General features: G+C 37.9%; 3 protein-coding genes and 1 long non-coding RNA gene across 6 annotated transcripts in view; 1 reads left to right on the top strand and 3 right to left on the bottom strand.

Annotated features, from left to right (window-relative positions):
• c1h17orf67 (chromosome 1 C17orf67 homolog) overlaps nt 1-65 on the top strand; it is a 4969-nt gene extending 4904 nt beyond the window's left edge. For both annotated transcript variants that reach the window (XM_046849849.1, XM_046849931.1), the window contains exon 4: nt 1-65. This exon is cut by the window's left edge. The gene's annotated coding sequence lies outside the window, so the exon portion shown is untranslated.
• Nucleotides 66-1230: 1165 nt separating this feature from the next.
• On the bottom strand, nt 1231-4317 carry cbx8b (chromobox homolog 8b). 2 transcript variants are annotated; one of them, XM_046849195.1, is made up of 5 exons: nt 4155-4317; nt 3931-3974; nt 3620-3685; nt 3435-3501; nt 1231-2882 (listed from the first exon to the last, which is right to left on the bottom strand). In XM_046849195.1, exons 1-5 carry the CDS (start codon nt 4221-4223, stop codon nt 2037-2039), a joined length of 1092 nt encoding a protein of 363 aa, XP_046705151.1. In that variant the 5' UTR covers nt 4224-4317; the 3' UTR covers nt 1231-2036. The 2 variants fall into 2 exon arrangements, with proteins under 2 accessions (XP_046705151.1, XP_046705240.1); XM_046849284.1 differs by having other exon boundaries at nt 3931-4030; nt 4155-4284.
• A 7922-nt stretch (nt 4318-12239) lies between these two features.
• LOC124386414 overlaps nt 12240-15000 on the bottom strand; it is a 14033-nt gene continuing 11272 nt past the window's right edge. The window contains exon 2 of the long non-coding RNA XR_006925922.1: nt 12240-12349. This is a non-coding gene — a long non-coding RNA (uncharacterized LOC124386414). The remainder of the gene's footprint in view (nt 12350-15000) is intronic.
• The window catches only part of LOC124385754 (E3 SUMO-protein ligase CBX4-like), a 6029-nt gene continuing 4244 nt past the window's right edge, over nt 13216-15000 (bottom strand). Inside the window, exon 5 of the mRNA XM_046849058.1 lies at nt 13216-14584. Within this exon, the coding sequence (XP_046705014.1) occupies nt 13688-14584 (897 nt within the window). The 3' untranslated portion in view covers nt 13216-13687. The remainder of the gene's footprint in view (nt 14585-15000) is intronic.

Here is a 15000-nt window from a genome sequence, read left to right as displayed (position 1 = left end):
GATGCATGAATTCAAGATGCAAGAAGAGCTTTTCAGCTTGTAATAAACATCTGCTTTTGCATGTCCCCCGTGTTTCTTCATTTCTGCCTTCATCATTCCACTAATGCCTTCAAGACATTCATCACTGGATCCATAAAGTAGTTTACAAAGCCTGATTGTTCCATCATTTCTAATCATTTTATCTTTAATATGATCTCAATTTTACGCGGAAAATCTGCAAAACGGAGTATTTTACACCTATTTTTCTTCACCTGGAATCATAAGATGCAGGTGGTCTTCAGGGTCTTGTCTCCAGTTCCGGTTCATTCCGTGTTCCTTTGCTTTCGGTCTGATTTTTATTATCGACTTCATTCTTCTGGCTTTCCAGGCGATTTACTGACTTTTTACAGAAATTTTACAGCAGACACAAATCTCTGATATTTACATTTAATTAAAGATGATTAAAAATAATAAAAAGTTGCTCAGAGATTAGGCAATAAATAACTACATTAAATTATTAAATAATAAAAAATATTTTCCGGTTTCTGAAAAAAGTGGCTAAAAATAATACAATTTTCTGGAAATGGTGTTAGAAATATATAAAAGAAATTTATTTATCATTTTTAAGAACCACTAACAATTTATTTAACTTTTAACCATTTAAAACTTATTGAGGATAAACTGATCCGGGACTTTACGCACTAATGCGAACACTGCGCATTGGTTTTTCTTTCTTTCTTATACTCTCCTTTTTTTTTGCAGATGTTTCCACTTATATTTCTCAAACTACCGCTCTGGTTTTCTCGCACATCGTTCAGCAAATCATTGTTAAAAATGTTATTCTATAACTTGAGAACTTTGAAACGTAATACTGTTTTTTTTGCATCAGAAGAAAATCACGGAACTGCTCTGGAGACAAAAATTGCTGTTCTAATTAACAAAGTTCGTCTGATCCTGGGGGTTTAGAAGGTCTGATCCTGGGGGTTTAGAAGGTCTGATCCTGGGGGTTTAGAAGGTCTGAACACCAACAGAACTAAAAAAAAATAATGTAATAAATTGAATAGACAGAAGCAGAAAAATAAGTAATCTAAATGAAAAAAATGTCTAGAAGTTAAATATCTTGATTAACTGATTTACTGAGCAAACCTCATGATCTATAAAAGATTAATTATAAATTCGAATATAAAAGTTATAAATAATAAACAAAAATCAATGCTCATAAATTTCCACGACACCAAACCCACACATTAATGGTGTTATATATATATTTAGTTTAGTATATGATTTGTGAATTTAAAACGTTTGTCTTTTTTTTTTTGTTTTTTTTACAAGAAAAGATCTCCAGGAGCCGAACATACACACATTTACAATCCCAAACATGGATCTTTGTCTAGTGACTTTGTCTAGAAACTTCATCTAGTGCATGCAAACATTTTCTTGATCACGGTTCAGTGTTTAACATAGAAAACAGAGCAGAACTTGTGTAACTTGATGTCCATCATATACAGCACATGGTGATGTGAAAGAAAGACTGCAACTGTGAAAACACGACTTTAAACACAAAGGTGACGAATATTTTTCAGAGGAAAATGAACCATTTGTGATATTTTGATGCTGAATATATAATTTCATATACAGTATAAGAATGTGGTGAGAACGTGGTGAGAACGTGGTGAGAATCCTTCAGTTCATCGTCAAGATGTATCCAAATTTCTGGTAGGTTTTTGGGGAATCAGAAAAGTTTATTTTCTCTCTTTTCTCTCTCTTTAAAGAAACTTGACATCTTTATTGTAAATGTTTGTTGAATGATCACATGATCAAATGTCTACAATATTATCACAATAATTATCAGTAATTATTAAATAATACTAAGATTTTTCATGAAAATATTCCTCTTTTGGAGAAAGGTTTGTCTTTAGAAGATCATGGTCTGGGGAACTAATCTTCTCATGTCGATGTTCTGACATGTTGAAGGTACTGATACTGCTCATGTGGAATTTTACTTCATGAGTTTAGAGCTGTAGCTGAAAATGGGTCTGTAGGTAACAGGAAAGAAATCATCTCTTGTCTTTAAAGAAGCCTTTGTCTGTGTTACTCTCTTTGATGGTGACAGTTAAAAAGTTTGTCGTCACATCTGTGATCGTGACCTTCTCCACGCTGCTGAAGCACGGTCTCCACATGTCCTTGTCCTCCTCCTGTTCCACCTCCTCCTCTGGTTCCCCGAGGATCCGTGCCATTGGAATCTTAGCGATAAGTGAAGGCTGGTGATGATGATGGTGATGACGGTGAGAATGATGCTGATGATGATGATGATGATGTTTAAAAGCTGAGGTGTTGCCGTGTTTGAATGCTGCATGATGTCTGAGATGTTTAAGGTATTTGCGGTGAAAATGACTGGTGGAATGATCTCGAGTCCTGCAGTCCTCCCTCGTTTTGGTCCATTCCATCGTCCGAAGAGGAAAGAGGAGAGGGTTCTGTGGCTTTTGAGACTTCACGCTCAAAGCGTCCTCATCATCCTCGCCCAGTTCAAGACGTGCCATTTTGGACGGGATGCCCGACATGGACTCGTCCATCTTGCTCGTTTCTGCATGTAGGATGCTCGTGTAGCCCTCTCGAAACAGTTTGGGTTTGCGACCACGTTTTTTTGGCATGTGGCCCGTCCTGTCTGATTCGGTTCTCTGGACCAGAAGAGGGCGATGATCTCGAGTCGGTTCTTGGTGGCTGGATCGGATGCTTTCGCCACGGTTCACCGTGCTGGGAGGAAAGATGGTGGGGACGATGCTGCGCAGACCTTCTCTGGCCCTCGGTGTCACATGAGGCTCAGGATTTGAGTAGTTAATGCGGAAGCTGCGTGAAGACTCACCACGGAACTCGTAGGACCTCGCTTTGGCTTTGGCCTGAGCCTACAGAGAAACACACACATTAGTGTGACACACACAATTACTGCTTATATATTTACACAAACATTTATTTATAAGATGAAGGATTCTGAACTGCTCTTTTCCTTCTTTATAATCTCTTTAATATCTTTCACCTGGAGATGTATTTTTATAATCAATCAATATTATTTCATCATACGGTTCATAATGAAATAAAAAAAATACCTTTATTTCTGAGAATGGATGCCTTGATTTTCATTAAAGGTTCCAAGTAGAACCTCTGCAAAAAACTTGGATCACAATCACACCTACAAGCATTGAACTTGAACTTTAAGCTTTAAACAGGGAACTTTTAGACCTTTAATGTGTCTGTAAAGGGTTTCAGGTCAACACTAAAGTGCAGTCCTGACTCCAGCATGAAGAACATTCCATATGATGCATTATATACACTATAAGAGCTTATTTGTTCCAGGAAGCAACATTGGTTCTTGCATGTTTTTACTGCCTTCATGATTTCTGAACGTCAATACACTTTAAGTTAAATAATGATCATGTGCAAACCCTCGGTTCCTTCACCTTCATTAGAAAGGTCTTGAGTTTCGGTCCTCTCTTCTTGGGCCCAAACAGTTCTCTTTCACGCTCTCTGGGCAGACAAAAAATAGGAGTTATGGCCATTTGAGAATCACTGAAGTGGAACCACATGAACAAACGAACCAGTGCATTTAATTTCCGAGCAGAGCTTCAGTTCAGGATCAGTTTACCTTTCCTCAAACGCGGCAAAGAGCCGAGAGTCCAGAATGTTCTCTTCAGGTTCCCAGGTGCTGTACCTGTGAGAAACATCGGCATGCGTGTCGTTAATTAGCTTGCTGCAGCGCGCGCGCGCGTGTGTGTGTGTGTAGGCGTGTTTGCACGCATGTGCGCCGCTCGAGCTGGTTCTGGTTTGACAGCCAGCCATCGTCGGCATCTTAAAACACATCATCTCGAAATAAACCGCACACACAAACACACTCCATCTCGGTTTCTCTCACGCGCGCACACACGCAGATCGCCGTGTCTGTGGTTAAATACTTACTTTTGCGACCAGCCTTTCCATTTCACCAGATACTCCATCCGACCCTGCGCCATCACACATGCAAGAGAAGAGAAACGTGTATGAGAGGTTAGCGCCGAGCCTGCAGAAGAAGAAGCAGCAGCAGTGGTGGTGGTGTCGGTATCAGCTGTAACGCCAATAACACGTTCACACGCGCATGCATTGAGGAAATCATTGCAAAAACAATGCGAAAATGCACCACGCACTCTTCTGATCCGCCGCTTGATGATGGACTCGGCGGCGAAGACCCTCTCCCCCACTGCAGACAGCTCCATGTTTTTCTCCCCGTTAGCTTTAGCCGAGTCCGCCTGCTGCCTTCTCTCTCTCTCTCTCTCTCTCTCTCTCTCTCTCTCTCTCTCTCTCTCTCTCTCTCTCTCTCTCTCTCTCTCTCTCTCTCTCTCTCTCTCTCTCTCTCTCTCTCTCTCTCTCTCTCTCTCTCTCTCTCTCTCTCTCTCTCTCTCTCTCTCTCTCTCTCTCTCTCTCTCTCTCTCTCTCTCTCTCTCTCTCTCTCTCGGGCGACCTGACGCCAGAAAGAGCCGACTCCCCGATCCCAGGCGTAAAGAACCGAGAGTCGCTTCCGGACTGTAACGGAACATGTGTACGCAGAAGGTGTAACACCTGGACGCTGGAAATGACACTGTTACTCCGCACTGCTTCATTCATTCACATAAAGTCTGCATCAGGAATGTTTACACACTCCTTCACTCATAGCACTCATACATCAACATCACACCTTCACACTGCATCTTCTCATGTTTCTTATTTCTATTCTACTTATTTCTGTTTTATTTCTAATCCTAAATTACTTTTAGTAAACATTTCAAACTTTGTGCTGCTGTAACAGGTGATTTTCCTTTTGGGATGAATCCATCCATCCATCCATCCATCCATCATCCATCCATCCACCAACCATCCAATCTATCTATCATCTATCTATCTATCTATCTATCTATCTATCTATCTATCTATCTATCTATCTATCTATCTATCTATCTATCTATCTATATATCTATCTATCTATCTATCTATCTATCTATCCAGCTATCATAAACATCTTGTTTAAAAAGAGAATATTGGGCTAATGGTCTTATGGGGTCTGTCTTGTTCAAGGTTGCAGTGGATGTAGGACTTATCTGTTAGCCAGTCCACATATAGGCAGGTTTTTGGGAGTTAAGAGGAAACCAGAGAACCCAGAAGAAACCCACACAAGCTCAGGATGGAACCCGAGTAAGTGAAGCACAAACCTAAAGTTTGTTTAGTAAATCGATCAGTTCACTCGGACAACAAAAGGATGTGAGGACATGAGACAGGGCTTTGTGGAGCTCATCTGGCTAAACATTGACCTGCAACTCTGTGAACCTTGAAAGCCTGAGCTGGTTAACAAACAAATATCAAATCCAGAGTACAACCCGGTGTCAATCTGTTACTAGTGACAGGATTAATCCTGACCAGGAATCCATGTTCAGTGTGGGGAATACATGACCTGAAATCCTGACAAGAAATAACAAGCTTTATTCTGGTGTAATGTGAAAATAAAGGTCTTTAAAGTGTTCACTCTAAAAAACTAAACTGCTTTTATTTCATTCAGTAAAGGGAATCGGTTCTTGCAAATGAATCGAATGGAATCCGAATCGGAGTCGACTATGGAATCGAACAGCTCTTGTCGCGACGCTTTCAGAATTCCAGGCAGCCCATAATAATCATCGAGAGAGAGAGAGAGAGAGAGAGAGAGAGAGAGAAAGATATACAGAGAGAGAGACACACGCAGATAGACAGAAAGAGAGAGAGAGAGAAAGACAGAGAGAGAGAGAGACAGAGAGAGACACAGATAGACAGAGAGAGAGAGAGAGAGAGAGAGAGAGAGAGAGAGAGAGAGAGAGAAAGTGTGTGAGAGAGAGAGAGAGAGAGAGAGAGAGAGAGAGAGAGAGAGAGAGACGTCATCACGTTCAGGCGGAACCATTTTAAAGGCGAGTCATTGGTTCTGCTGTTGCTACGCTCGCAGACGTTCCTCAGTAAAGAAGCAGAAGAAAAAGCAGAATTGTGGTTTATTTTCACTCCCAGGACACGAAAACACTGAAATTAATAACAAATCCATCTTTAATGGTCACGAATAAGCCCATATTTAATGGCCATTTAAGCAAATGATTCCAGCTCTTATTATGACAGTAATCTAAGCAGAACACAAGCAGCTTCTAAAACACACTTTAACAATAAAGGTGCTAGAAATAAAAATCATGGACACTAGAACATCCATCAAACACACGTGTTTTATAAAAGGACCATATCTGCTTACCTGAATGTCCTGGTCATTTATTCTCCTGGTGTATCTGCAGGGAGAAAATCATTTCCTCATCATTAATATTATTGCACATAAAATATTCACCGAATTCACCAAGAAACCACAGAGACCACAGAAACCCTGGACATCCGTCTATTATATAAAGAGGATTGGTTTGGTTTCCTGGGTTAGAAAGCTGAAGGAACATTCTGAAGAGATGTAGGCCATTATTACTGCTCTGGGTTTTTATTTATTTCCAGAAGAACTGAAGATGATTATTGGTCTATCACTCAGGGTGCTTCAGGTTTCATTAGGATGAAGATACATTTTCGGAACCTGTAAACAATTGAAAATTGTATATTTTTGTGTTTGTCCTACACATTTAATCAGCGTCGGATTCATAAATCTGATCTCAGGGAGTTTTTGTTTGCTGCAGTCGCTACTTGAGTTATTAAGAATTAAACTTTAATTCGAATCAGACAATAAGAAACAGACATGCCGACGTTATAACTCCTCTAAAGCTCTTTATGTCCACTGTTAAAAGCGCGGTACAAATCAAACTGATTAAACTGAATTCAGTTCTTTGTTGGATTAATTTATTTGCTCTGCCATTAAATCAAACTGGTTTCAGTCCTAAATGTAAACCTTCTAGAGGATCTGCAGTTTCCCAGTGTACACAGTGTAGAATGGAAGTGTTCAGGCTTTGGAAGATCTCTGCATGCTGCGCGCGCTTCATGGAGCAGCAATACAGCAGCACACGTGCACAAACAAAATGCTTAATTATTATCATTAAACAATATATATATATTTGATTTCATTTTCGCACAATTTTTGCTTAGAAAGATGTTTTAAGATAAATTTAAAGGAAACTGTAATAATAAGTCACATGTCGCTCTGCTCATCTGCACATGTCGGAGAAACAATGCAGAATAAAAAAAATAGAATCATTAATAATTATAATATAAAAACATTCACCGAGTTACTCAAAGTGTTAAAGAACCACTAAAATCATAGACGACTTGATATAAGTCACGTGTTTACTGACACTGAAAACACACGCTAATAAATCATATTATTACTTCACTACAGCATCATTACAGCAGATACAGCGGGGAAAAACGGGTTTTAGATCAGACTTTAAGTTTCTAATGTTAAATATCAGACACTTCACTTATAATACGATTAATAATAATTGCAATAATAATCATTATCATTATTGTTATTATTATCATCATTATGATCGCTATTATTGTTATTATTATTTGTGTTTGCATTTGTGTTTGCATAGGCCTAACAGATTACTGATGTATCAGCATAAAGAATGTTCTAAGCAGTAAAACGTATAAAAATAGAAGCATTAAAATGTATAAATGTTTTATATATATATATATATATATACACACACAAACATATATATATTGTTATATATATATATTTTTATATATATCTCTATATATAAGCAATTTCTTTCACTTTTGCACACAATTACATCAGATTTCACTGCAACACCACAACACTTTACCACACTGTTTAGCTTCTTTTAAATAAAGATTTACACTGATTTACTGAGAAATAAATAAATACATTTTAAAAGCTCAAGCTTTAAAAGGCTCAGTAATGTTAGCCTTTATTATTATTTAAGCAAGAAAATAAATAAATAAATAAATAAATCCGCTATTTTTGTCAGCACCTTGTATTTATTTATTTATTTATTTATTTATTTATTTATTTATTTATGTATTTATTTATTTATAATAATAATAATAATAATAATAATAATAATAATAATATATTTTTTGTTATTATTATATTTACGAAATAGTAAATAAAAATAGTAATTGCAAGAATATTGAATAAACCTATTTAAATATTCCTGAATATTTAATTAATTTAAAGAAATTAATATGCCTGAAACCTCATAATGACTAATTATTTATTATAATAATAATAATAATAATAATAATAATAATAATAATAATAATAATATGAAAGCGTTTGATAAAAAAAATACGATTTTAAATATAAAAAATGTAACTCTTTAGTATGTGAGGTGATGTGAGATTGAAGCACAGCTGTGATTGGACGCCTCAGTCCGAGCTGGAAGGAGCTGATTGGATGGCGGTGTTCCGTGCACAGTGGCGCGAGCGTAGCAACAGCAAATTCCGGAAGCGAGCAGAACCGCAGAAAGAGCGCTATAATTAGTCTCAGGGTGGATGTGCGCGTGTTTCGAGCCTCTGTGTTGGGTTTAATGGTAAATATCGAGATGTCGTCGAGTTTACAGTAAAATATCAGTGTCGAGACATCAGATGCACGTGACTGTGTAGTGGTGTGGAAAATGACCCTTATAATAAAGTAAATATAGAATTAATAATAAATATTGGGTGAATACATTTTCGGCTCTTTTTCTTTTGGTATAAATCCCCAGTTCTGGATAAAAGTGTTTAATCATGGCTGAAAATATCATTTATCTTCATTATTCTGGATTTTAAAATCTTGCAATGCATTTTAATTTTCAGAGGATTAAAATAAAATCTGGCACAAAAAGAGTGTAAAGTTTATTTGAAAAGGAAATAAAAAGCCATATACACATTTCTCACTCCGTATAATAATATACTATAAATCCACACTATTAATATATGATAATAATAAAAGAAATATCAATAATAAGAATATAGTCATATTAACTCTTAATTATACTTTAAAGGTAAATTATACCTGCACATGAAAGGTTCCTTTAATGATGCTGCAGGTGAAATCTCACATGTTGGTGGATTTTTATGGGCTTTGGGGTTGAAAGGGTTAAATGAACTCTTTTAATGAGCAATAATAATGAATAATGAGCAGTGCGTGTAAAAGCCACGTCACACTGATTAATTATCTCCCAGGTATCAACTCATTAGTTTGATTCTTGCGATTAAACAAACACCTGCTCCAGGGGTTCATGACGAGATGATTTGTGTGATGAAAATCAACAATAAAGAGTGTATTTGATTATTTTATGATCTGGAATGTTGGAGTTTGAGTGTTTGTTGAGTCAAACCTCAAAACCCGACTCTGATGAAGTGTGAGAAAAATAGGACGGATGAAGCTTATTACCCATTTCCTTTTCTTTCTTTCTTTCTCTCTCTCTCTCTCTCTCTCTCTCTCTCTCTCTCTCTCACACACACACACACACACACACATAGTGAGATCTGTGCGGTTTCGGGTGCGATATAAAATGGCTTCCTTGCTGTCGTTCTGTTTTAATGTTAGAAACCAACATGCAACAGGAAGAGGGTTTTTTTCTAAACCCTCATTCGAAGCGTTTGTGGTTCTTGTTTTTTTTTTCCCCATGAAAATTTAACAAGAAAGACATAAAAAACGTTTTTATAAATGATATAAAAAAAATATGCATAATGTCGCTTTTTTCAGTTTGTGCACTTAAAATAAGGCGATAGAATGAAATAGTTTCTCAGTGTTACAAATCCAAAAAGGCTCCCACAAAGAAATTCATGGGAACCAAAACACATACAGTTCTTTATTGCGCGCGAGCTGAATGAACAAACTCACGTGCCTTTTATTAACACGTGAAATCTGTGAACACGATTTGACTTGGGATCTTAATTATATTCAGTCTTTAAATGTGATTATCTTTGTGTGTGTGTGTGTGTGTGTGTGTGTGTGTGTGTGTGTGTGTGTGTGTGTGTGTGCATTTCGGATGATTCATTGTGGTTCTTGTGCTTGATCATAAATCAGTGATTAGTTCACGCGACTTGTTTTTAATATTATTATTAGTATAATTTTACAGTAAAAATGTTTATACTTCATTATTACAATGGAATCAGATTTCCACGATGCAGCAGTTGACAGATGATCACTGTTTCACTGATTTTCTCTGAATCATCTCCCCCTATTTTTGGGTCTTTACTTCACTAATCCTGAAGTTCAGAGATGCATTGTGCTGAAGTATAAAAAAACTAAATAATCAGAATTAGCAGTCTGGAGAATTTCGTCTGAAAAAATCTAGAAATTGTTCTGCTATAAAACCTGTAAATATTCAGTTAAATCATTGGCCTCCATTTCCGTATAATATGATATATTTTTTATATAATATATAATATACATCAAAACACCAAATTAACCATCTGTAATCATAGACGCGACGCCAAACACACTCGCGCGCCCAATCACATCAACGGAGCTGCTGCTGAGCGTATAATTAGCTTTAGGTTCCTTGGAGTCCACGTCTGTGCTACAGGATACTGGAGAACTTTTACTACTGTACCATTGAGAGCATCCTCACTAACTGCATCTCAGTGTGGAACAGCAGCTGCACTGCTTCGGACCGTGAAGCCCTTCAGAGGGTGGTGAAAACTGCCCAACCAATCATCTGCACTCAGCTTCCCACCTTGGAGAACATTTACAGTAAACGCTGTCTGCAACGGGTGAGGGGCATCATCAAAGATCCCTCTCACCCCAGCCATGGACTATTCACGCTTCTCCCATCGGGAGGCGCTACAGGTGCCTCAGAGCACAAACAGACTAAAGAATAGTTTTTCCTGTAGCTGTTCCTGCACTGAACAGCTGATTCAATACTGCAGTCACTTTCTGTGTATTTTGCACTGTTTATTCACTACACATTTTTTAACTTGAACCATCCAGCAGAAAGACTTCAGCCCTTTGTGCTGAAATGGAAACACCTGTCCATGAGTCCTTCATGCCTGACTTAACCCTCTGAAGAAATGCAGCAGCTCTACACCATGATGCTTCCACCACCATGCTTCACGCTCGAGGTGGTGTAATGGTCTTTTCAGAGTGATACGCTGTGTTGTTTGGGCACCAAATATATCTTTATGAAAGAAATGATGCCCGAAAAGTTCTGCATTGGATCTAATTTCTGATCAGGCAATAAAATGTTCTGCCACATCTTTTGGGATGGGTTAGATGGACCTGAAAGGTGATTTTATGTGATCCTTGTAGGCGTTTACCTCATAGCTCAGACATGTAAAGTATATCAAGAACTCAAGATGTTCCTCCTGAAATGTTACTGAAAGTCTCTCAAAAAATTCCCTGGTAAATTTCTCTTCTCTACTAATGAATTTGAACATGTTCTCTGGTATGTGTACAGTAATTCTGTGGAAGTTCTTCTGAATCCCTCTAATAATCCATATCCTTTTAACAAGATCCTGTACATTGTCTTTAAGCTCGCAAGCATATGAAACCACTTTCCCTATGATTTTGGAAGAAAGCATTTAGGAGCACATTGTAATTATATTTCTGATAAAACTAGAAGTTGTTTCAGACACTTTATTGAATAGTTAAGTGGCACCATACATTTAATTAGTTAATTGGTTGATCATTTGATTGATTAATTGATGTCTTCTCTCCAGAGGACCAATGAATCTTTACGTGCTTTTCAGCATTAACAAAACCAAGAATCTAATAAACGCTGACCTGCTAGTGCAGTAAAAACAGCGTGTTTATTGGATACGTGCAGTAGAGCAGAGAGCAGCAGCAGCACCATCACAGCAAGAGCTTTATTACAGAATTCACTGCAGAACATTCCTGTTTCACTGAGACGCAGAGCTGATAGCACTCTCAAACCCACTCTCTTCATCCAAAAACGAGAGAGAGAGACAGAGAGAGACAAAGAGAGAGACAGAAAGAGAGAGAAAGAGAGAGAGAAAAACAGAGATTGACAGAGAGGCAGAGAGAGAGAGAGAGAGAGAGAGAGAAAACAGAGATAGAGAGAGAGAGAGAGAGAGAGGCAGAGAGAGAGAGAGAGAGAGAGAGAGAGAGAGAGGCAGAGAGAGAGAGAGAGAGAGGCAGAGAGAGAGGCAGAGAGAGAGAGAGAGAGAGGCAGAGAGAGAGAGAGAGAGAGAGAGAGAGAGAGGCAGAGAGAGAGAGAGACAGAGATGCTGAGAGAAAGACTGAAAAGGAAGAGAGAGAGCAAAGTGCACAATGATATGTGCATAATCACACACACACACACACACACACACACACACACACACACACACACACACACATTCTATTTGCACATTAATAATAAGCTTTTAATGGCTGAGACAGAAATCTGGAACACAGCTGGTGTTTAAACGCAAAACATTTTACATTTAAACCGTTTACATTCACACACACACACTTAGAAGATGTTATAAATATAAACTGGATTACAAACAAAATAAAAATGCAGCAAACTTCATATTTAACCCCAATTTAAATCATAATTAAAAAAAAAAAAATCTATAATAAATTTACACAACAATCTCAAAGTCGACATATAAAAATATGTTAATGTCTATTTAGTAAAATGAACTGAATGGAATGTGAGCCACAGATTAATTTCTTTAATGAATGTAATCTTTTATTATGCTTTTTATCTTTAAATTAATGACAAACTGTTTTATATGATTTTTTCCATCGTCCATATTTTATCAAAATCCTTTTATTTCATGTAGAAAGATTTGATATGGGTGCAGTGCGGACTGATAGAAAATTCGATAATAAAAATATTTTAGTTGTTTGTTTCCTGAACTAATCTGTGACGCTGCTTTTGTGAGTAATTAATAAAGGATCTCATTTATCAAATATTTTCAGATAATGTGCCTCACATTTCCGTTTTCCATTAATCACAACAACAAAAACAACATGATAAAACCTAGAATAAGTGAAAATAGTGTGTGTGAGATGTCTACAGACGCTTAGCGGTGTGCATTAGGACGGAACAAACATGGCTAATTCAATATTAGCTCAAGGGTTTGCCGATGTGCAGGGTTGCCAGTTCCATGCACATTTTCACCATTTTCTCAGGTGTTTTATCTTAAAGACATGGGAAGGTTCAGCATGTGAAAAATGAGTTTATTTATTTTTATAAAGCCATTGTACCTTAATTAACTGAATACATTCTTCAAACTAGAGTGTACAAATGACAGACTTGGCAACACTGCTTGTGTGTTGGTTTGGTTACCCCGTGTCAGAGCTCCTAGAGTCTGTGTGTTTCTTCTACATGATATTCATTTGGATACTTTAATATTAGTGCCAGTTTGTATGCTAGTTTGTTATCGTGTATTTTATTTCGACATGCTGATATTTATTATTATGCGGAGTGTTAAAAGTATCGACACGCCGTATCGTTACAAACCCTACAAACACATTACATAAAATATGATCACAACATGAATAGCAGCAGGTAAATTTAATAATCAGCAATAAATCGTTTGCTAACTCTGAGGGATTCTTGCGACTTATCGAGATCGCATTAAGCTCCGCCTCCTATCCGTCTTCAGTAAACGGTGTGATGATGTAATGTCTTGTGATTGGCTGAGACAGACAGAGTGTTTATTGGTGCTAAACAAGCAAAGCAGCTTCAAAAAAAGTATTTTTTGTGTAAAAATAAAAACTTTTCTATCAGATTATTCGGGAAAAAAAGCTTATTTACAGGCGCACGATTTTACTAAATAACCGTTAGTTGTATTTTTTTTAGACTGGTATGTATTCCTTGAACCTCACTGTGAGGCAGTTGGCCGTGACGTCTGTGATTATTATATTTCCGAGGAAAGGCGTGAAGCTCGACGAAGATTCGGGTGTTGAAGGAGAAGAAGGAGAAGAAGGAGTCTCTGTCTCGACTGGGTTCGAGCAGCTGTTTATCCCACAGTCCATCTTGGAGTTCATTTTTTTTTGAGAACCCGTGAAGCTCAGATCTATGGGCTCGTCCTGACATGATTCTAAGGATTCTTTTATGTTGTGGTTTGAGCCGTTACTTTGCCTCTGACTCGAGCTTGCATTTGGTGCACTTATGCTCCTGCAGCTCAGGAACCTTTTAGCGTCCACTCCATCACCAGAAGGTTCTGAGTGACGCCGCTTATGGACACCGTTTTGGTGTTCAGGTTTCTCCACGGTGCCGTTTGTGAAAATGGTTCCGCTCTCTGACGTCTGGTTCTGCTCCACTCCTCCGTGGGCATGTTTCCTGTTCTCCAGGTACTTACTCATCACAATGACGATGCGTCCGTTTTTGTTCTTGTTCTCCACGATTTTTAGTTTTCTGTTTACGCCGTTTACATTTCTCATGCTCTCCTTACTGAGCTTCGAATCTTCCCTTCCACCATCCAGCTCCTTCTCCAGCTCCATGCTCCTGGCTGAACGTGGTTCCTGGGCCTGTTCCTGCTGATACAGTTTGGGTTCAGGTTGGTACTGGTGCTGCTTCTTCTCATTCTTCCCGTTGATCAGGATATCATCCATGTTTTTGTATGAATCCTGCCTCCTGTTGTCCAAATGGAACCGATCCATCGGCATCAGATCGTTGGCTCGGATCCTGTTGTCCTGCGATGCGTCATGGAGGGCGGAAAGTGCGCTGGATCTCCAGGCGAATGATGAGACCTGATACAAAATAAAGGACAAAACATTTTCAAGATGAAGATCAAGACGAAGTGGTCAAGAAAAATATTGTTTACACCCTAAGGAACATTTGGAAGCCTCCAGGGTTTGGTGTGATGAGGCAGAGTGGTGATTGTTTGAATGTTTTATTTTCTGCTAATACACGAAAGACTTATCAAAAGGCATCATCACTTTTTAGCCATTAATGGTTACATGGAATGTCCATTAAGCGAGTTTTTGTCACTTATGTTATAGCAGCTATAAAACAGTCTTTCCGTCTGCAGTTCTTTATTTCAAATCTTACCACAAAACTACAAAGGAACGTAAAATCCTATAGCTGTTGCCATAGAAACGATCACATATCAAAACAGCTGCATTTATATAAACCTGCAGAGCAGCTGTTATAGAGAATTAATTAA

Source organism: Silurus meridionalis, chromosome 1, assembly GCF_014805685.1.
Source record: "Silurus meridionalis isolate SWU-2019-XX chromosome 1, ASM1480568v1, whole genome shotgun sequence".
NCBI classification, from domain to species: Eukaryota; Metazoa; Chordata; class Actinopteri; order Siluriformes; family Siluridae; genus Silurus; species Silurus meridionalis.
Note: the sequence above shows the minus strand (reverse complement) of the source record. Positions and strands in the feature narration are given on the sequence as shown.